At 41.1% G+C, this 22,910-nt stretch overlaps 1 protein-coding gene and 1 long non-coding RNA gene across 2 annotated transcripts; one reads left to right on the forward strand and one right to left on the reverse strand.

Annotated features, from left to right (window-relative positions):
* Positions 1-5,482: 5,482 nt before the first annotated feature.
* Positions 5,483-7,686, reverse strand: LOC133041515 (uncharacterized). Its single transcript, XR_009689258.1, has 3 exons — positions 6,925-7,686; positions 5,927-6,053; positions 5,483-5,532 (listed from the first exon to the last, which is right to left on the reverse strand). It is a non-coding gene; the product is annotated as an uncharacterized LOC133041515 (long non-coding RNA).
* A 12,690-nt stretch (positions 7,687-20,376) lies between these two features.
* On the forward strand, positions 20,377-20,910 carry LOC133048980 (ribonuclease P protein subunit p20-like). Its single transcript, XM_061132973.1, has one exon. It carries the CDS (start codon positions 20,581-20,583, stop codon positions 20,908-20,910), a length of 330 nt encoding a protein of 109 aa, XP_060988956.1. The 5' UTR covers positions 20,377-20,580.
* The last annotated feature ends 2,000 nt before the right edge of the window (positions 20,911-22,910 follow it).

The following is a 22,910-nucleotide window of genomic DNA, read 5'->3' on the forward strand; positions in this document are numbered from 1 at the left end:
GGTGCACCAATCCATATGCTAGGCCTTGGCCATGAGGGGTAAATCCAGCTAGATCTCCATCCTCAAGGAGCTCCTGTACTGACAGCTGGCAACACATTATACAACTATGGCACATGGTCTATATTTGTCCTAATAGGATCTGGGGACAGAAGCATCCCCACAAGGAGAGATAGATCAAAGTGGAGCTTCGGGTGAAGTCATATTCATGTCTTTGAAATGACCCTCTATATATCCTCTCCTTATATAGCACATACGCAGTACCAAGCCCTTGTCTAAATACTTTACACATATTAACTCACTTTAGCTTATGCCCATTAAAAGATGTTAGTGTTCATCAGAGTATAATGTAATACGTAAACTGCAAAATGTGAAAAAAATATTAACACTTAATAAGTTAAACTTAAAAGACAGAGGAACTAGGACTTCCCTGGTGGTCCAGTGGTTAAGACTCCATGCTTCCACTGCAGGGGACACAGGTTTAATCCCTGGTTGGGAAACTAAGATCCTACATGCCATGCTGTGTCACCAAAAAAAAAAAAAAAAAAAAGATTCAAAAGGAAAAATCAAGCCTGCCCCCTCAACTCTCTGAAATATTTGCTCCTGCTTTTTGGCCACTGTGAAACTGGGGAGATCCCAGTCGGGCTGAGGACATCAGATCTTATTGTCCTCCCAGGCCATTGACCCTCCCCTGAAGCCCCTCAACAAAATTGTTTGATCCAAGAAAAAGCAGAGGAACTGAATTCAGACCCAATACCCTCACCTAAGCTCAAAATGATGAGAAAAAGAAGTCATTTTACAAAAATGCCTCAAGTCTCACTCCACTTCTAAGGTGCCTCATGGAAGCCATGCAAACCAGGACCATTAAAAATAATAACAATTGGATTAATAGAATTTATGGAACATCTACTGTGTTACAAAATTGCATGTGTTTAATATTTGTGCATAACCTAGTGCTTAGGAATGGACCTGGACTCACACTACTTGGGTATCTCAGGTATGTAATTACCTCCCATGGAATGTTGAGACATTCCTTCACTTTTCACTGTCTCAGTTTCCTATTCAGTAAAGTGGGGATAATAATTGTACATACCTCATAGGGTTGTTGTAGGATCAATTAGTATATATAAGACAGAGTAGTGCATAGCAGTTAGTAAAAGCAATAGAAGTGCTTGCTGTTATTATTAAAATATCATAACATCCTTGTTGTTATTATACATTTTTACATAGATGACTGACATTTTAAGTCAACCTGTGCCAGGTGACCCACCCAGAAAATTGTAGAGTAAGAAATGAAATTTGGGTGTGTCAGATTCCAGAGCCTGAGCTCTGAATGAGCCCATGGTGACCTTTACCCCAACTTGTAGCAGAGGGAAGTCAAACACAAGCTGATGAAGGCCACTGTCTCAATATGCACAGAAAGCCCATAACCAAAGCCATCGCCCTTGGCTTGCTCCTTTGCAACTCTCCTTGACCTCTGCCCACTTGAAGAGCCAATCCCAAGGGAGTTTGGAGCAAAGGGGTGGGGAGGAGACCTTTTGGTTGGGTCTCCTCAACTATCTTCTGATAGCCACAGAAAGCCTCACTAGTTTGAGGTGGGGCACAGTTGCTTATCACTAAGGAATCAATGCTAAAGGCTACTACAGACAAGAACCAGAGGTTTTATAATCAAACAGCCCCAGGCACTTCTGGAACCAGAGTGCACTGCAGGCTAGTCAGATTCCCCAGACAACAAACTTGACTGTTCATAAATATACCCTCCAGGAGGAAGGAAAGATAAGACAGGATGCCAGGGATAGACATTTCCTTTAGAGTCTCTTTAAGAGGTGAACAAGCACAGGATGATGGATTTAGCATATATGACATTCTCCTGCCTCTTTTGACATCTGTGCTCCCTCCCCTCTTAGACGAGTTAATGATGCTGCTGAGCTCCTAGTGCTATCTTCCAAACATCCCTGGATCCTAGCCAATCACCAAAACAGAAGAGACATTCACATGTGATGGATTAAAATATACAGACCATGGAGGAGAGCTCCCTCGGCACATTTCCTAGATGTGCAACTTTTGAATTCATGATGACTTTAGAACTTGAGCTTTCCTTGTGGCTCAGATAGTAAAGAGCCTGCCTGCAATGCAGGAGGCCTAGGTTCAATCCCTGGGTCAGGATGATCCACTGGAGAAGGAAATGGGAACCCACTCCAGTCTTCTTGCCTGAAAAATCCCAAGAATGGAGGAGCCTGGTAGGCTACAGTCCATGGGGTCAACAAAGAGTCAGATACAACTGATTGACTTCACTTTAGAACAGAACAAAAGTCATTAGACAAACCTTTATCTTACCATTAAATATATCTAGTATCTTTGTTGAAAAATCATGGGTTATTATGCAGTTTTGTATGCTTTCAAAGGGCTTCTCTGGTGGCTCAGGGGTAAAGAACCTGACTGCCAATGCAGGAGACACAGATTCTATCCCTGGGTTGGGAAGATCCCCTGGAGAAGGAAATGACAGTTCACTCCAGTATTCTTTCCTGAGAAATCCCACAGAAAAAGGAACCTGGTAGGCTACAGTCAGACACAACTTAGTGACTAAACAACAGCATGCTTTCAAAAGTATATTATTGTAACTTTAATAAATAAATCATTTGGGGGTTAAAAATACAACTCTCTTGGAAAGGGGTGGATAGTGGGTAAGAAAGAGGCCCAATAAACAGAAAGAAAATAATTGCTATGAATCATTCTTTCATTAATTCTGGAGGGGTTGAGGGGAGCACAGTGGACACGCTATGGCCTTAAGCCCTGTGTTTCTGGGTTTTAGTCCACTCAGAAAGACCTGGGTTCAAATCCTAGCTGTATCCATTGTGTGTGACCTTGGGAGGATTCCATGAACCTCCTGTCCTTATCTGCAAACAAGGATAACAATATCTAGCTCTGATGGCTGTTTTGAGTAGATGAGATGGTTAGTGACGAAGTGCTCAGTCTTATGTACGGCCCAGTCTTGGCTCAAAAAATATTACCCTTCTTCCTCCTATACCCCCTCCTATACCCCACCTCCTCTTAAATGTCCTTCAGTTAGTCACCTGTACTTTTTGTTATACCCACAGCTAATTTGTTCCTTGCAATTTTCAACCCTAGATCTTAGAGCAGTGATCAGCTGCTTGGTAAACATCCATTCATCCAGACTTGGTTATGCTATAACTTATGTGGTTGTTGTGAGCTCCTGGGGACAGGAACTGTGCCAGCCAGCAACGTATGGTTGTGTTACTAAGTGTGGCCCATCCCATCTTACAAAGTACACAAACACATCCATCTTAAGCAGAAAGGCAGGTGCCATAAATCAACTTAATTAAGATAACAAGAATGGTAAAGTCTATGAGAAACAGAAGAGTGTCCCCTCCACTGCAGATACTCCCAATTCTGCTAAAGAAAATGCATTTTTCTTTTTTTCCAGACAAAACCGTCTGTCCCCAGGACCTGCAGCTCTGGCCATAAATTTGCCACCATAAACAGAACTTACCACGTCACACATATTTTCTTATACGTGATCTCATTTGATATTCAGCAATCCCCTGGAGAAGGGAATGGCTACCAACTCCAGTATTCTTGCCTGGGAAATCCCATGGACAGAAAAGCCTGGTGGACTACATTCCATGGGGTCACAAAGAGTCAGACATGACTGAACAACTAACACAACACAACAACATTTCTCTGAAGTAAGCATTGTTGAGTTCACCTTATAGGCATCTGACAGAGCAAGAAAAGGAGGCTCAAATACCATGATTTGTCCAAATCATACCTAGCTAACTGGTGGCTGACCAGAGATTTTAATCCATGACTTCTAACATCAATCCGGGACTCCTTCCTCTCTTTACACCGCATACTGTCCTTGATGTGCTGTGGTTTTTCACCCACTTAGTTCCCCTGGGACAAAACTTAAACCTCACCAGAAGGCTAGACCTATGTCAGGTTTAAACTCCCATGTCTGTCTAAAATTCTAACCCTGATGTCCCTGAAAACAGGACTTTCTTCCCAGCCAGAGGAACATGTTTTATTGAAGCTGTCTGCACCAGGAGTTAGGCAGAGAGATGCCAGGCAGAATGGTGAAAGGAACTCTGCTCCCCAATAGGAGTGAGGAAGCAGGCTCCTCGTAACAATGTGAAAAGTCTTTAAGGGGATGTGAGTTTGTAAAAGGAGAAAGAAAAATAAGGTAGAATCACAGCAGCTAGAGTAAACAAGCTTCTGATTCCTCCAGGCGAGTGTTGTTGAATAGAAGTAAAATGTGAGCCACACAAGTAACTTCATGTTTTCTAAGTATTCATATTTAAAAAGTAAAAAGAAGCAAGAGAAATTAATTTGAATACATTTAATTTAAATCAACATATCCAAAATAGCATCATTGAAATATGTAATCAATATAAAATTATCAATGAGCTACTTTGCATTCATTTTTCTTTTGCAAAGTATTTGAAATTCCATATGTATTTTATCCATACAGCTCATTTCCTTTGCTCTAGCCACATTTCAAATGCTCAGCAGTCACATGTGGCTGCTGCTGCTAAGTCACTTCAGTCGTGTCCGACTCTGTGCGACCCCATAGACGGCAGCCCACCAGGCTCGGCCGTCCCTGGGATTCTCCAGGCAAGAACACTGGAGTGTGGCTAGTGGCTGCCATAATAGACAGCCCATACCTGAGCCAAACTCCTAAGGGTCTGTATTTCTGGCGTAGTGGAAGTGCGTGATGTAGCTGAAGGCCAGATCTGACAGCATTCTTCAAAACCACAGAGAGACCTTATTTCCCATCCTAATAATCCAATCTCAAGATAGGTCTTTAGGGGCCACCTTCAAACCCTGCCACCAGTTGGGTGAGAGCTGTATCAGTTTCCAGCCAATCAGAGTCATTGTGTTTGGCAACCTGTTTTTGCCTTGCAGCAGTGTAGTCCTCAGCATGTCTCCTTTCAAACACCTATTATTCTGGTTCTGTCTTCAGTGGTGCCATGACTGGTGGTGATTGGGATAATGTGTTTTATGTGCCCAAGTTCACAGAGCAAATTACATAGTGTGAGTGGAATGGTGATTAAGAGGCTGTATGTAAAGACTAGAATTGTTACATTTGCATGTGTCTGAATAATGAGATTCCTATCTCCATTATATGGCAATAAGGTAGAAATTGATAGTATTATTAACTGTTTACACAGTAAGTACAATTTTCTATTCTCTCTCTCCAGCTGCTTTCAAAGACATCAAAACCTAGAAGAGACAACCAAAGGCCACAAACTCACCCTCCCCATGATGAGACTCCAGCAACCTTACCAAACAGAAGTTTCCCAAAGCAAGACATTTCAACATCTTCCTTCCAAAAGGAGCCCAAGACCCAATCTTGTGGTTTCACAGGAGAAAAGATTACAGTGTAGAGAGGCAGGATTTGTCCACGGTCACACAGATATAAAGAAGACCGGAATCCAACAATACCCATTCCTTCTCCAGTTCTCATCCTCTGGCGCCTGGTTGAAGCTTTGGAATAACGGAGTCTCATCTTCCAGCCTAATTACATATTGGACATTCTGATCACACACCCATTTTCCTACTAAAGAGATGGAGAAACCAACTGAAATTATACTTTGATTTCCCAAACACAAAGACCTTTGTAGTTGACTGTAGAAATAAGCCCTAACTAGCCACTGAATCAACAAACATCCATTTGTGCAGCAACGAAATAAATATATAGGGAGAGAGTTAGTTGTGGTGGGTTATAGAACAGGGAAAGGGAAAGCTGTGATTAAGTGTTTTGTGGCTCTGCTCCCAGCAGTGGAACATTTTCCCATCAGCCATGTAGCAGTGACAATTTTGATATCAAGAGTTAGATCAAGGTAATAACATCTAAAGGTACTCTTTTTAGCAAAACATATCATCAGTGTAGCAACCCAGAAATGCATACCAGAGAGTGCCTCAATAGCAATGTTGCAGTAGGTAGGGGACAAAAACTCTCTTCAACTAAGTCCTAACACATCAGTGCTGTAATGATGGGAATAAACAACTGCAGATAGAGTGAGGGTTAACTGCATCTGTGTAAAAGAGAAGATGGAATAAGGAGATTTGTCAAGTAAATGGTGGCATCAGCTTAATGTTTATGGTAGTTAAATAAATGCATTAACAGTTGTAATGCTGAATTCCATTCATAAATATGATGATGACATAGACTGGAATGGAGCATTATTATTTATTATGTACTAAAACGAACTGTTTATGATCTATCTTAAAGTTTTTGGTTCTTGTTTTAGTCACTAAGTCATGTCTGACTCTTTTTTGACCCCATGGATTGTAGCCCACTAGGCTCCTCTGTTCATGAGATTTCAGAGGCAAGAACACTGGAGTGGGTTGCCACTTGCTTCTTCAGGGGATCTTCCCTATCCAGGGATTGAACCCATATCTCCTGCATTTGCAGGTGGATTCTTTACCACTGAGCCAGCTGGGAAGCCCATCTTAAAAATAGCTTAAAATAGCTAGAAAGGTCGATTACTTCTTTACCCCATCAGTAATCAAAGGTCTTGTCCTGCAAGTCAAAACTGAAGGATCTCTGGGCAGCATAAAGAACAAGACAATAGAGACAGAGACTCCCCTGGTGGCCCAGTGGTTAAAACTCCATGCTTCCACTGCAGGGATCACAGGTTCAATGCCTGGTCAGGGAACTAAGATCCTGCATGCTGCATGGTATGGCCAAAAAGAGAAAAAGAAGAAGAAAATTGGGACATATTCAGTAGTGTATAAAAGAGGTTGTGAAACCCTTTTAGTCTCAACTTAAACTTCACTGGGTTCTGGGAGGTCTTTCTCTGAATCCACAGTCTTAATTAACTCCCCATTATAAGTTACTATAGTTTTACATGCACTGTTTCACTTGGTATGTTCCTTAAAAGTAGGCCACAAGTAGGTACTCACTGTCAGTCTTCTCCGCAAAGACTAAGTAGCTGCTGCTAAGTCGCTTCAGCCGTGTCCGAATCTGTGTGACCCCATAGACGGCAGCCCACCAGGCTCCTCTGTCCCTGGGATTCTCCAGGCAAGAACACTGGAGTGGGTTGCCATTTCCTTCTCCAATGCATGCAGGGCAGGTGCCTATTTGCCTGACACAACTGATTCACTGATTCAAAAGGCAGAGCACCTACTGAAAAATCAAGTACCGTACTATGTGCACAAGTTACAAGTTGATTTTAGATAATCATATGTGCTCTATACAAAGTGAGGGATAATAAGATAGAGAGAAAATACATGAGAGATGGGTCAGAAGAAGTCTCTCTGAGGACATGAGATTAAGGAAAGTAAACAGTGAGAGGTTCTGGGGAAGGGCACTCCGGGCAGCCAGAAGACAAATGGAAAGGCTCTGAGATGGGAATAAGTCCCAATAGTTGGAACTGAGTAAGTTGAGGGCAAGAGGGAGCCAAGGATGGTGATTGGGATGGATCACATCCTTGGCACATAGTAAATACTCAATAAATAGTCAGAAGGACGGGTAGCACATAATTCTTGCTATCTTATTTAAAAGCACAGTGATCAGCAAATAAAATTCGAGACTAGAACCTTGAAAGTGAAAGAATAACGCAGCAGGTAAATAAGATGAGGTCTGGGGACTCACAGAATACGAAAGTGAGATATTCAAGGCAGTCTATAATCCACTCCAAAGTGCTGCAAAGGAATGTGGGTGTAAGGGAGCTAACTGCAGACTGACATCACATGTGACAAGTTCCTGAAGGTATGAGCTAGTGTGAGCTAGACCTTGAGTCACACACAGGAAATTATTAACTGGAATGAACAGGAAAGGAAGGGCATCACAGGGAAATCAGTCTTATCATGTTATCCTGATGGAACTACCACAGCTATTTCTAGGCCACTAAACTACCGCACAATTGCACTCATCTCACAAGCTAGTAAAGTAATGCTCAAAATTCTCCAAACCAGGCTTCAGCAATACGTGAACTGTGAACTTCCAGATGTTCAAGCTGGTTTTAGAAAAGGCAGAGGAACCAGAGATCAAATTGCCAACATCCGCTGGATCATCGAAAAAGCAAGAGAGTTCCAGAAAAACATTCTTTTCTTCTTTATTGACTATGCCAAAGCCTTTGACTGTGTGGATCACCACAAACTGTGGAAAATGCTGAAAGAGATGGAAATACCAGACCACCTGACCTGCCTCTTGAGAAACCTGTATGCAGGTCAGGAAGCAACAGTTAGAACTGGACATGGAACAGAGTGGTTCCAAATAGAAAAAGGAGTAAGTCAAGGCTATATATTGTCACCCTGCTTATTTAACTTATATGCAGAGTACATCATGAGAAATGTTGGGCTGGAGGAAACACAAGCTGGAATCAAGATCGCCAGGAGAAATATCAATAACCTCAGATATGCAGATGATACCACCCTTATGGCAGAAAGCGAAGAAGAACTAAAGAGCCTCTTGATGAAAGTGAAAGAGGAGAGTGAAAAAGTTGGCTTAAAGCTCAACATTCAGAAAACTAAGATCATGGCCTCTGGTCCCATCATTTCATGGCAAATAGATGGGGAAACAGTGGAAATGGTGTCAGACTTTATTTTCTTGGGCTCCAAAATCACTGCAGATGGTGATTGCAGCCATGAGATTAAAAGACGCTTACTCCTTGGAAGGAAAGTTTTGACCAACCTAGACAGCATATTAAAAAGCAGAGACATTACTTTGTCAACAAAGGTCCGTCCAGTCATGGCTACGGTTTTTCCAGTAGTCATGTATGGATGTGAGAGTTGGACTATAAAGAAAGCTGAGTGCCGAAGAATTGATGCTTTTGAACTGTGGTATTGGATAAGACTCTTGAGAGTCCCTTGGACTGCAAGGAGATCCAACCAGTCCATCCTAAAGGAGATCAGTCCTGGGTGTTCATTGGAAGGACTGATGATGAAGCTGAAACTCCAATACTTTGGCCACCTGATGCAAAGAGCTGGCCCATTTGAAAAGACCCTGATGCTGGGAAAGATTGAGGGCGGGAGGAGAAGGGGACGACAGAGGATGAGATGGTTGGATGGCATCACCAATTCAATGGATGTGGGTTTGGGTGGACTCCGGGAGTTGGTGATGGACAGGGAGGGCTGGCGTGCTGCGGTTCATGGGGTCACAAAGAGTCGGACATGGTTGAGCGACTGAACTGAACTGATGTAAACCCATACTCTACTTTCTATACAGGCAAGAGGGACAATTTCATGGAATACATGAAATACAGAAGCTGGCATTGAAATGTCTTTACCTTAGGCTCATGTTGTCCCGTTGGAATTCATACTCCACCTTGAGTGGGGAATGCCCTACATTCAGTTTATAGTGAAATTGATGACAGTTGTGGATCTGGAAGGCATGTTCTAATTCTCTCATTCTCTGGAAGCTCACTAGCTTGCTATTCTTGTTGCGGTGGTTTAGTACCTTTTTAGCACTTTGCTAATTAAACCCTTTTGGAAGTTGTCCAGGATAATCCAGCCTCATATTTTAATGTCTGTAATATATGAGTCAGAGTGCCACCACCCAACCAATAGCCTGAATCAGAAACTAGATGTCTTTACTCCACCTTTTTTTTTCATTACCCCCACCTGGGTCTAATAAATGAAGTCCTATCAAATCTAACCTCTCAAATAACTCTCAAATTCATCCTTATGCTCCTTCCTCACCAACCACCATCTTATTCAGCCCGTGTCACCACTTCTCTGATTCCAATTTTTTAAGTTCCACCATATCTCCCTTCATGCCTCTCAAAGTTCAAGAAAACCAAGTTGTATATAATTCTCCCAAAGCCCCATGCTGTTGAAAGTCTCTGTGCCTTTGTACTTGCAGTTCTCTCTGCCTAGATTGTCTTTACCCTAAATGGACTCCTCTGATTCATCCTTTAAGACTCAGCTATCATCTATTCTCTAAAGCATTTCCTGTTTACCATTGTATTATTTAGGATTCTTCAGAGAAACAGAACCAATAAGATGTATATAGATAAAGATTTATTTTAAGGAACTGGTTTATGCAGTTATGAAAGCTGGCAAGCCCAAAATCTGCAGAGAAGGCCAGCAGGCTGGAGATTCAGGGAAGAGCAAATGTTACAATTCAAGCATGAAGGCCACCGGCTGCAGAATTCCCTTTTGTTTGGAGGAAGTCAAACTTTTGTCTACTCAGGTCTTCAACTGACATGGATGAGACCCACTCACACTGTGGAGGGCAACCTGTTTACTCAAAGTCCACAGATTTATACATTAATCTCATCTAAAAATACCTTCACAGAAAGACCCAAAATAATGTTTGACCACATGTCTGGTCACCATGGCCCAGCCAAGTTGACATATAAAATTAACCATCACAATCATGAAGAAGATTAGGATTTTTCCTTCTGTGATCCTGTAACATCGCAAAGAAAACACTATTTTAGCATTTACTATATTGCTTCAATTATCAGCTGACACATCAAACTCCCCTCTCATGGGTACTAACCATATTCATATTCCATTCTTAATGAAGCAACAGTAAATACTTAATTAAATCAATGACTAAATGAATTCATTTACTGTTCTTATGTTGTTAAGACAATATTGTACAAGCCCAATCATTACAATAATCACCAGATCAGGGAATTATTGTTAGCTTCCCAGGAAAGAAAATTTTAAACAGAACACAAAGAAGTCATTAGCCCAATTTCCTGCTGAAAGACCAGAAATCCCAAGGTTCATTTAAAAAAACCTTTGTCTCTTGATTAACAAGGCACAAAAGATGGCCGGACGTCCTTAAGCTTTCCTGGGCAGTGGATGGATGGGCATGAGGATGACTCCAGCTGTGATCATCCCAGCTCCTGCAACCACTGACCAACAGGAAGTTCCCTACAGCAGTCTGGACTTGTACACTGCTCCATGACTCATCTGTTCATAAATGTACCAGACCTCTGGCTCAAAGCATTTGTGGCATAATGACAGTCGAAAGACCATAATTCCAAGCATGTGTCATAGAGCAATTAGAACAAATTCCTGCCATTACTTTGAAACCAAGGATTCAAGGTGTGAAGGGCAGGAACTCTTCAATAGCCAAAACAATGTAATTTCATTCTAGAACAAAGAGGGGATGGTATTTGGTGAGATGGACTTCACACTAAGGATTTTGCTAATAGCTGCAATGCTGTGAGAATTTATTACAATGTAGGCCTTATTCTAGAGCAGTTTATGTGTCTATCTTATTCCATTCTTACAATAGCTCTCTGAGTGGGTACTATTATGATCACATTTTACAGATGAGGCGGGGTGCTGAAATACAGAGATGATGTGATGAGGTTAGGGAGCAGCTCAGTGGAGCTTCAAAACTAGACAGTCTGGCTCTAAAGCCCAGAATATAGCCCCCTCAGAACACCTTAGAATCACAGGAGCAGATCAGGAGTAAGTTAGGGAGCTTTCAGAATATGCTCCTCTTTCTACCATATTTCACAAGGTTCATTAGGACCTGCATCCCCACACCCCATCTATCATTCCCACCTCACCTACCCTTCCAAGCTTTATGCTCTCAACATCTGCAGTCTACACTTCAGCCAAAGTGTCTTGGTTCCATCAGCATCTCTTGCCTGCAGGCACATACTTGGCATTTCCTCCACTAACACTTTTCTCCCCTTCCCTCCCTTTACCTGATCAACTCCTGGTCCTTCTCAAGTGTTAACATTGCCCTCACTTTCTCTGGGGAGAGCTCTCCTGACCACTCTACCTGATTTGAGTGCCCTTCTCCCTTATGCTGCTACAATCCTAATTTTCTCTATCACAGACCTTATCAGACTAAATGGCAATTACTTGTTTTAATGGTCTGTCTCTTAACTGTGGTCTCCATGTAAACATAATCAAATACCTTGCACATATTCGACTATGGTAGACACTTAATAAATCTTTGAGGAAGGAGAATTATAAAAATGAATGAATTGAATAAATGCTGTTTATCAGTTCTAAACCAAGCTTCTGTGGTGGCTCATTGCTGCCTGACAAGCAGGAGATGTAGGTTCGAACCCTGGGTGTCAGATCCCTGGGAAGATCCCCTGGAGAAGGAAATGGCAACCCACTCCAATATTCTTGTCTGGGAAATCCCATGGACAGAAGAGTCCAGCGGGCTACAGTCCATAGTGTCACAGAAGAGTCAGACGCAACTTAGCAAGCAACTAAACAGTAAAACAACATCACTTCTAGATAGGATACTTTTAAGACATTCTCTAAAGAATCTCTAAGATTTCATCAAAAACTGATGCCTTACTGACATCTCCCTCTAACAACCTAAGAAGCCCCTAGACTTCCATAGGTGAGAGAAGGGATTCCAAGGATTAAGCATGAATGATATGTGAGGCTTTCCTTCTCTTTCTATCTCTGAACCCAAACATCTGTTGTTAGATGGCACCCGGGAGACTTTTGAAGCCAACTGAAGCCTCTTGATACTCCTCTAGGGTGAATTTAATTGTCAAGAACTTTTTCAAAACAATATCTGGGTGTGGTCCAGCTTCGTGGGTGTAAATATGCTGTCTGTTTCATTATATTTTCACAAGTAATCCCCTGTCATCGATAAACTCTGCAAACAAGCTTTTCGTGATTCCTCAAGAGCACTCCCTCAATCACAGCACAATATGTCACTCTTGATAACAAATATTGAGGGAACTGTGTACATCTTGAACATAGACCCCTCTTCTGTCATAGGATAGAAAGTTGAAAGTCAGAAGAAATGTGCCTGAGTAATGTCAAGTTCATTCCTCTTTCCAAAAGAGAGAAGGTAAGAGCTACACCAGATGACAGCTGTGGTTTCCAATTTTTAAAACTCCTTGAGCCTGTCAAGTCATAACATGTGTGCTGTCACTAAATGGATGTTGTAAGCCAAATCGTGTCCCCAAGATTCACATGTTGAAGCCTAACCCCCAGTACCTCAGAATGTGATTATATCTAGAGAGATAGAGATAGGGCCTTTGAAGCAGTGATTAAGATAAGATAAGGCCTTGAGGGTGGGTCTTAATTTGATCTGACTGGTCCTTGTAAGAAGAGAAAATGCACATGATGAGACAGGGACAAGGCGGCCATCTGCAAAATCTGCAAGCCGGGGAGAGAGGTCTCAGAAGAAACCAACTCTGGACACACTTTGATCTTGAACTTCCATGTTCCAGAACTGTGAGAAAATAAACTTCTGTTGTTTCAGCCCAGTTTGTGGCATTTTGTTATGGCAGCCCTAGCAAACTAATACAACAAATGATTAACAAACATTAGAGCAATACTAGAAGTCCAGTGCATGTATATATCTGCCATTCTTGATTAAGGATGCTTTGATTCTGAATTTTTAAATGCAGTATTTTAATCTGTATTAAAATCAATCAGTATTAAATTAATCAGTATTTAATCAAATTAAAATTAATCAGTATTAATAATCTGCAAGTATTTTAATTTAAATAGTACCAGTATTTACTGATTTTTCAATAAGAAATAATTTGGGGGTGAATACCATTAAGCCAATTTAATTTCTTTGTCAATTTTCTATGGAAATCAGTTAAATTATACCCAGTTTTGTTCTATTTTAACCTTTGTTCAGCTAAAATCATTTTCACTGAATCATTTTTATCAGCATGTATTTCACAACAAAGATTCATCAGTCAGTGTTTTGTCAATATAAAATTTTATCAACTATTATAGCCTGTTATAAAATCTCTGCTATGACTATTAATTTTACCAACACCAAATTTTCCAGGTCAAATGTTGTTGACAGTATTTGATTCTTTTGACAATTTTTTTTAAATGTCAGTTTTCTAATATTTTGATTTGTAAACCATGTACATAAATTTTATTCTTCTAAGGTATATGATTTACTATTTTTTAGCATATTCACAAGGTTATTCACTCATTACTACCATCAAGTTTCAGAATATTTTCATTACTCCAAAAAGACACTCATTACCCTCTCCCTGTCCCCAGCCTTTGGTAACCAATAATCTGCTTTCTTTCTCCATGGATTATACATTCTGGACATTTCATATAAATGAAATCATATAACATGTGACCTTTTGCATCTGGCTTCTTTCACTTACATTTTCAAGGTTCATTTATGTTGTAGTAGGTATCAGTACTTCATCTTCATTCCTTTATATAGCCAAATAATATTCCAATATTGGACATGCCATATTTTATTTATTCATCAGCTGACCGACATTTAGGTAATTTCTACTTTATGGTTATTATGAATAATGTGGCTATGAGCATTCATGTACAAGTTTTTTACGGACATGTGTTTTTGATTCTGTTGCTCATATACATACATGGATGTATATACACATACATGTATGAAATTATTAGCTGTATGATAACTTTATACTTAACTTTTTGAGGAATTGCCTGACTGTTTTCCAAACTGGCTACACTATTTTACATTCCCACTATAATTTAAAAGGGTTCTAATGTCTAAGTTTTTAATTATCATTTGTTGTTATTGTTGTTTAGTCACTAAGTCATATCCAACTCTTTGCAACTCCATGAACTATAGCACGCCAGGCTTCTCTGTCCTCTACTATCTCCCAAAGTTTGCTCAAATTCATGTCCCTTGAGTCAGTGATACTAACTAACCATATCATCCTCTGTTGTCCCCTTCTCCTCCTGCCTTCAATCTTTCCCAGCATCAGGGTCTTTTCAAATGAGTGGCTCTTTGCATCAGGTGGCCAAAGTATTCGAGCTTCAGCTTCAGCATCAGTCCTTCCAATGAGTATTCAGGGTTGATTTCCTTAAGGATTGACTGGTTTCATCTCCTTGCAGTCCAAGGATTCTTAAGAGTCTTCGCCAATACCACAATCCAAAAGCATCAATTCTTCAGCACTCAGCCTTCTTTACATCCAACTCTCACATCCATACATGACTACTGGAAAAACCATAGCTTTGACTATATGGACCTTTGCTGGAAGAGTGATGTCTCTGCTTTTTAATACATTGTCCAGGTTTGTCATAGCTTTTCTTCCAAGCAGCAAGCATCTTCTAATTTTATGGCTGCAGTCACTGTCTGCAGTGATTTTGGAGCCCAAGAAAATGAAATCTGTCACTGTTTCCACTTTTTCCCCTTCTATTTGCCATGGATTGATGGGACTGGATGCCATGATCTTAGTTTTTTTGAATATTGAATTTAAGCAAGCTTTTTCACTCTTCTTTCACCCTTATCAAGAAGCTCTTTAGTTCCTCTTCACTTCTGCCATTAGAGTAGTGTGGTATGATATGGTATGGTGTGTGTACTCAGTCATATCTGACCCTGCAACCCCATGGTGTGCAGCCTAGCAGGCTCCTCTGTCCATGGGATTTTCCAGACAAGAATACTGGAGTGGGTTGCCATTTCCTCATCCAGGCAATCTTGCCACCCAGGGATCAAACCCGTGTCTCTTGCGTCTCCTGCATCAACTGGCAAATTCTTTACCACTAGTGCTGCCTAGGAAGCCCCATTAGAATGGTATCATCTGCATATCTGAGGTTGTTGATATTTCTCCCAGCAATCTTGATTCCAGCTTGTGATTCATCCAGCCCAGCATTTTGCATGATGTACTATGATTAGCCATGTGCAATAATATGCTTTTCCAGTTTTGTTTTATGTTTATTGACACTATCACTAATATTCATTACAAATTTCATTAAAAATAGAGTAACTTGCATTTATCTCTTAGCAAATTCAAGGACATCAGCTACTCCAAGATATTTCTGTTGTCTTTGTGGCAACTAAAACCCATGGGCCAAATCCAGCCTTGGGCCAGTTTTGGTAGGATCCACATGCTAAGAATGCTTTTTCAATTTATAAAAATAGTCAAAAAAAATTAAAAGGAAAGTAATATCTTGTGATCCAAATAAATTTTACAACATCAAAATTTCATTGACTAGAAATAAAGTTCTGCTGGAACACAGCCCTGCTCATTCATTGCGCATCACCTATGGCAGCTGTCACACAGCAACAGCAGAGCTGAGTGGTTGTGACAGAGACGGTCTGGTCTACAGAGCCTCAGGTCTTTACTTTCTGGCCCATTACAGAAAACAGCCAATCCTATTGTCAATCCAATTCATCTTTATTTTTCAGATCACATGTTGTTATGGCTAGTAACTAAATAGTTGGCAAAAACCAAGCATATGGCAGCTACCCCAAGTGCGGGCCTTAGACAACTGCCAGTTGGTGAACCGTCATGATTCACAATGAGATAGTTGACAGTAAGCCTTAGAAACGTACAGAAAATTGATTGAGCAATTTTTTTGTCGTTGAGTCGAATACTTAAAAAACAAGCTGTGTAATTTGTATGTACTTGAGGTCTTTGAAATTTCACTTTTCTAGTTATTAATTTTTTTTTGTACTTTATTAAAATACCAGTCCACAACATATTGGAAAACTTGAAGAAAAAAAAAAACTGGCCTTTAACAAAAATAGCACTCAAATAGAGAATCAATAACCTTAGAAAAACAAAGGAGTGAATCTCCTAGGACATGAACCTCCTGAGAGCAGGGCTTTCATCTGCTTTGTGCACCTGTATGTCTCAGCACCTGGACAGAGTCTGGCACAGTGTAACAGGTACTCAACAAATACTGGACGAATATGCAAATCCAATCCAATCCACTTCCTAACTCCGATATCACTGCCAAGGGTTATTGTTTTCTAGGTTTGTTTTGTTTTTAATTTGCTCTCAAAGGCAGTATTTACATCATAGAGTCTGGAAGCAGGCCGAGGTTGAAATCCCAACTTTTCCTTTTACTAGCCAGGCTATCTGGGGCAAGTTCTCAACCTCTCTGTAATTCTTCATCTTTCAAATGGGGATAATGATAGTGTCTATAGTTATTAGAACAGTCATCTGAGTTTATACACACACACACACACACACATATATATATATATAAATTACTTAGAAGTATGGTGGTTCATATGGTGAAGAATCTACCCACACTGTGGGAGACCTGGGCTCAATCCCTGGATCAGGAAGATTCCCCTGGAGAAGGGAATGGGTGCCTACTCCAGCATTCTGCCCTGGAGAATCCCATGGATGGAAGCACCTGGTGGGCTACAGTCCATGGAGTTGCAAAAGAGTCAGACATGACTGAACAACTAACGCTTTCACACTTGTGCCTAGCACAAAGGAAGAACTCAATAAATATTAGCTATTAGTATTACTGTACATACATAGGAAGTGTATATGCATGAAGTGGTCAAAAAACTTCCTTCTTTCAGCTGCCCAAAATGGCATACAACATATTTCATCTTTTTAAATAAATGCATTTTATATTCCTGCCAAATGTAAGATCCCTAGTTTTTTAAAGACAATCTCTTTAGGTTAAGGTGATCAGACACTTTTGGCAAATATGATTTTTCATGAATGGTAAAACATTCCTCATAAATTTGCCTAGTACAGTCCAAAGGCTTGACTCTAATTCTATAAAGTGCAATCCATGAATTGGTGCAAGTAATGTATAGAAGTTTCAATTCTGTCATGCAGCACGCTAACCCTACCATCCCAAACTTAAACAAACGACAAAACATCAAATTTTTCAGACTGAATTAAGCCTTCAGCAGCCCCTCCTCAGGCAGGCCTCTGGGTACTGCGTGGCTACCCCTAGGAATGACCCTCTCTATAATTATATCTCAGGACAATTTTCAGTGTTACAGAAAGGAATACAGCTCATCCAGCTCCTCAGAAAGTCTTACTCTCCACAAGCATTCTTGCCATTCCATACTGCCCATCTCTGGCTATGTTTTGCTTTGGCCTAGGATAAATCTCCAGCCTCTGACTACTGAGAACTAGACTCCTCCAAGACCAGACACCAGACACTTCTGCAGCAACTTTCCATGTCCTTTGCAGTCAGAACTAATAAAAACTCTAAAACCTTCTATAATCAATCTTGTTCAAGGTCTGTCTTGTACACCAAGCTGACCCCAGAGCAACTACCAAAGTGCCTAGTACATACTGAGAGGGAAAAAATATACAAAATAATGCCCTCGAGGAAACTATTGACCAAACATTGATAAGCTGTTCTGTCCTTCCCTACTACCTAAACTCCACGAAGGTAGGAATCTTAACTGTCATGCTTTTAGTCAGGAACAGTATAACTAGCAGGTGCTAAATAAATATTGGTTGAATAAATAAATGAATTACAGTGAATGAATGAATGAATGAGGGAACAAGACAAGGATGCTCTTTATAATGTGGGCTCTTATTTGAGCTGATTCCCCTCAACACAAAGGGATTGAGCAAGATTTCAAAATTACCTTATCTCAAACTTCAATAATCAAGTTGTTTCCCAAGGTCAAAAGTAGAGTTATGTATCATGATGTCATGCACGACATCTGCAGCAATACTGATATCAAACTATAAGTGTTGTTGAAGGAAGAGATCTATTTTTCTTTGTTTCCCTTGTGTGTGTGTGCTCAGTTTCATCCAACTCTTTGTGACCCCTTGGACTATATAGCCCGCCAGACTCCTCTGTCCATGGGATTTCCCTGGCAAGAATATTGTGGAGTGGGTTACCATTTCCTATTCCAGTGACTCTTTCTGACCCAGGGATCAAATTGTGTCTCTTGCATCTCCTGCCTTGGCAGGCAGATTCTTAACCACCGTGCCAGCGGTGGTTTCCTTTAGACAATTTTAAAATCATCTTCTTTTTCTGAAAGCAAAGCTTCCAATTGCCTATATCATTTCTCTCCTAACTATCCCCATCCCATTAGGGTCCTCCATTTTGTAACATTTAAAGATTTCATCTATCTTAGTGACAATAGTGTTGTCTGGATCTGCAAGCCTCATTGACCTGAGTCATACTAAAGGCTCAGGTTCAGAATGTAAACCCCAGCCACAACTGGGGTTTATACCGAGGTCAGTTCTGTTCAGTTCATTTCAGTCACTCAATCGTGTCCAGCTCTTTGTGACCCCATGAACTGCAGCACGCCAGACCTCCCTGCCCATCACCAACTCCCGCGGTCCAAGCAAACTCATGTTCACTGAGTTGGTGATGCCATCCAACCATCTCATCCTCTGGCATCCCCTTCTCCTCCTGCCTTCAATCTTTCCCAACACCAGGGTCTTTTCAAATGAGTCAGTTCTTCACATAAGGTGGCCAAAGTATTGGAGTTTCAGCTTCAACATCAGTCCTTCCAATGAACACCCAGGACTGATCTCCTTTAGGATGGACTGGTTGGATCTTCTTGCAGCCCAAGGGACTCTCAAGAATCTTCTCCAATACCACAGTTCAAAAGCATCTTCGGCGCTAGGGAACAACTAAAACAATGTCACTAGCCAGCTGTTTTTACTGCCCATTGTGGACACAAGTGGTAACCCTCCCATGGACCTGAAAGAAGAGATGTCAAGAAAGTAATTTGAATGTCTCTTTGCCTATGTCTCACTTATCTTGTTTACTTACAGAGTGTTCATGATGACTAACATTTTAGAATCATAGGTGTTAATGGTAGAAAGGGTAGTAGAGATAGTTTAATCCAGGGGTTGCAAATTCAAAGCTCCATAGGGGCCAGATGGGTTATTTAATTGGAAAAAAAGATAATGAGGTGGAGCTTGGGGAGAACGACAAAGAATGGGCTCACCTAAAGAGAAGGGCAGATACTCAGCTCCAGCTGGCTGTTGCCAACTGATGTCTAAGGCCCAAAGTCATGATCTTCTGGGCTTCCCCACCGCCAAAAATGATGACTTCAAATTTTCATGAGCTATCTCTCAAAAATAATTTTTAATTGTGGTCAAATATACCTATAAAATTTACCATTTTAAACATTTCCAGGTGTACAGTTCAGTAGTGTTAAGTACATTTATATTGTGTAGCCAGTCTACAAAATTTCTATCATTTTGCAAAACTAAAATAGTACACATTAAACAACTTAACATTGCCTATTTCTCCCAGCCCCTGGCAACCACCATTCCATTAAACTTTCTGTCTCTATGAATGTAACTACTCTAAGTATCTCATATATATGAATTCATACAGTGTTTTCATTTTGTAAGTGACTTATTTCATCTAGCGTAATGTCCTCCAGACTCATCACATGTCAGAATTTCTTTATTTTCAAGGATGAATAATATTCTATGTTTGTGTATACCACATTTTTAAGCCCATTTATCTATCATTGGGCACTTGGGTTGACTTTTGACTAGTCAGTGAATATGGGTATTAAATATCTCTTTAAGACTTTACTTTTAATTCTTTTGGGTACATGTATACTCAGAAATGGATTTACTAGATTAAATTGTAGCTCTATTTTTAATTTTTAAGGACCCACTATATGTTTTTTTTATAGCAGATGTACCACTTTACATTACTACCCATAGTGCACAAGGGTTCCAGTTTCTCCATATCTTCACCAACACTTGTTACCTTCTGTTCTTTATACAGAAAGGTATAGGCACTCGGCACCCTTTTCCGACGCCTCGCGCCGGCAGGGCTTCAGCGTTCCGGCGTCCGGGCGGCGCGTCTCGCTTCTCTTCCCTGCTGGGGCCTCGGTGGTCGCGGGTAGCGCCACCTACTCCGGCCAGTCGGCGCAACGCTCGAGTGGCCTGGCAAGGGAGCGGGCCGTGTGCTCGTGGAGAACACGGGGACCGGAGAGAGGCGCACAGCATGGCCGAAAACCGAGAGCCCCGCGGGACCGTCGAGGCTGAGCTGGACCCGGTGGAGTACACCTTGCGGAAGCGGCTTCCCCACCGCCTGCCCCGGAGGCCCAATGACATCTATGTCAACATGAAGACTGACTTTAAGGCGCAGCTGGCCCGCTGCCAGAAGCTGTTGGACGGAGGGGCGCGGGGTCAGAACGCATGCAGTGAGATCTACATCCACGGCTTGGGCCTGGCCATCAACCGGGCCATCAACATTGCCTTACAACTGCAGGCGGGCAGCTTCGGGTCCTTGAAAAAATTTAAAAAAAAAAAAAAAAAAGAAAGGTATACCTAGTGGATATGCAGTAGTATCTCATCATTGTGGTTTTGACTTTCATTTCTCTAATAACTAGTGGTCTTGAGCATCTTTTCATATGCTTGTTGGCCATCTGTATGTCTTCTTTCTGGAGGAGGGCATGGCAACCCACTCCAGTATTCTTGCCTTTTTTAGAGAAATGTTTACTCAAGTCCTTTGCCCATTTTTCAATCAGGTTGTTTTATTGTTGTTGAGTCAACTGTTAAATGGTAGACATGAATTCAAATTTTGTAAACATAAAAAACCACTATATAGACAAAATACACACTTTCAAGCAAAATATGGCCTAGAGACCTCCATTTAGTGACCTGATATGCATCCAACACCCTCATCCTACAGACAAGGAAACCAAAACCTAGATCAGCAAGTCAACAAGCCTGCGGTTGCATGTGGCTATCTGGTGTCTGAGACAGAACTAGACCTGAGGTCCTTCACTCAGACCTTTAGGACATTTCTTAGAACACTCACCAGAGCCAAAATATCTGATGGTAAGAGGTTCCCACCTGCCAAAAATTCATCACTGGACTTGGTGATTTATGGGAAAAAGTGCAAAAGACAATAACTTAAAATGTTCTCCCCCAATTAAAAAAAAAGATAAATGGGAGGTAATGGATATGTTAATTAACTAAATTGGGAGGAATTCTTTAATAATGTATATGTACATCAAATTATCACGATGAACACCTTCAATATCTTACTTTTTATCAGTTAAATCTCACTACAGTTGGAAAATGAAAAAGCAATAACTCAAGGCAGAGTCAGGCTGAAAGAACCTTTTTCTGCTCACTGCCACCTCCTCCCTTCTCTAGAGGTAGCAACAGGGGCTGGAAAATCCATTCATTCGTAGTTAATAATGGACAAAGGGAAGCCTGTCTGCTGCATTAGTCATTGATTGAATGTCTCTAGCTTCTAGCTACTCTCTTGCTCTCTACCCCAGAAGTGACTTCTCTTTGATCCTATTTTCAAACTGGAATGTGACCCTCCAACTGAGCAGGGCTGAGGGCATGTGGGGGACATGAGTAGATGTTAGAATTGTAATTCTGCTTGAGTCTGACATGTGGATTCCCAAGAACCCATGGCAATGAGAACTTGGAAAAGGCTGTCACAGAGAGGGGGTGGGGTGGGGGGCGGGGAAGAGCATTCTTAAGAAATGGCAAAGATGTGAATACGTTCCACTTAGGGAAAAGTTTGGCTTTTCTTTGTCTGGGATAGATTCACAATATGACTTGCTGGTTATGGAAGGATAGAGTTTTTCAGTCCCTAACTTACTGTGTGTCCTGAGACAAAATACTGTATCTCCTTGCACTTGTATTTTTATAATATTGGAGAGAAGTGACAGAGCTGCAGGATTTTTTGTCACGCTAATTGCAGCATTTAGTCATACACATATCCATGCCATCCTGCCTTGCCTGGTGTCCCCTGGTCTACTAGCCCCTTGACCAATTTTAGCTGCCTTTGGTGGTCCAGGAATTGAGAGTTTGAGTAGTTAGACTGCAGCAGCTGTAATAAACCAAGAGACCTTATTCAAACTCATGTATTCCTAGAGACCAGCTTGAACTTGCTAGTCATCTGGAGCAAACCGCCAGTCAACAGCTCCAAGCTTTGTGTTAGATGTTTAAGTAGAATTTCTATTTGCCACTTCCCTTGTGGTGAGGGGTTGGGATGGTGCAGAGGAAAATTCTGAAAAAGCATTTGGGGGATCCTCCAATGAAACTGCTCACTATACCAACAGTGAAAAAGTTGGCTTAAAGCTCAACATTCAGAAAACTAAGATCATGGTATCCGGTCCCATCACTTCATGGCAAATAGATGGGGAAACAGTGGAAACAATGGCTGACTTTATTTTTCTGGGCTCCAAAATCACTGCAGATGGTGATTGCAGCCAGGAAATTAAAAGACGCTTACTCCTTGGAAGGAAAGTTATGATCAACCTAGACAGCATATTAAAAAACAGAGACATCCCTTTGTCAACAAAGGTC

The sequence above is a fragment of the Dama dama genome, chromosome 3 (genome assembly GCF_033118175.1).
Source record: "Dama dama isolate Ldn47 chromosome 3, ASM3311817v1, whole genome shotgun sequence".
Taxonomy (NCBI): domain Eukaryota; kingdom Metazoa; phylum Chordata; class Mammalia; order Artiodactyla; family Cervidae; genus Dama; species Dama dama.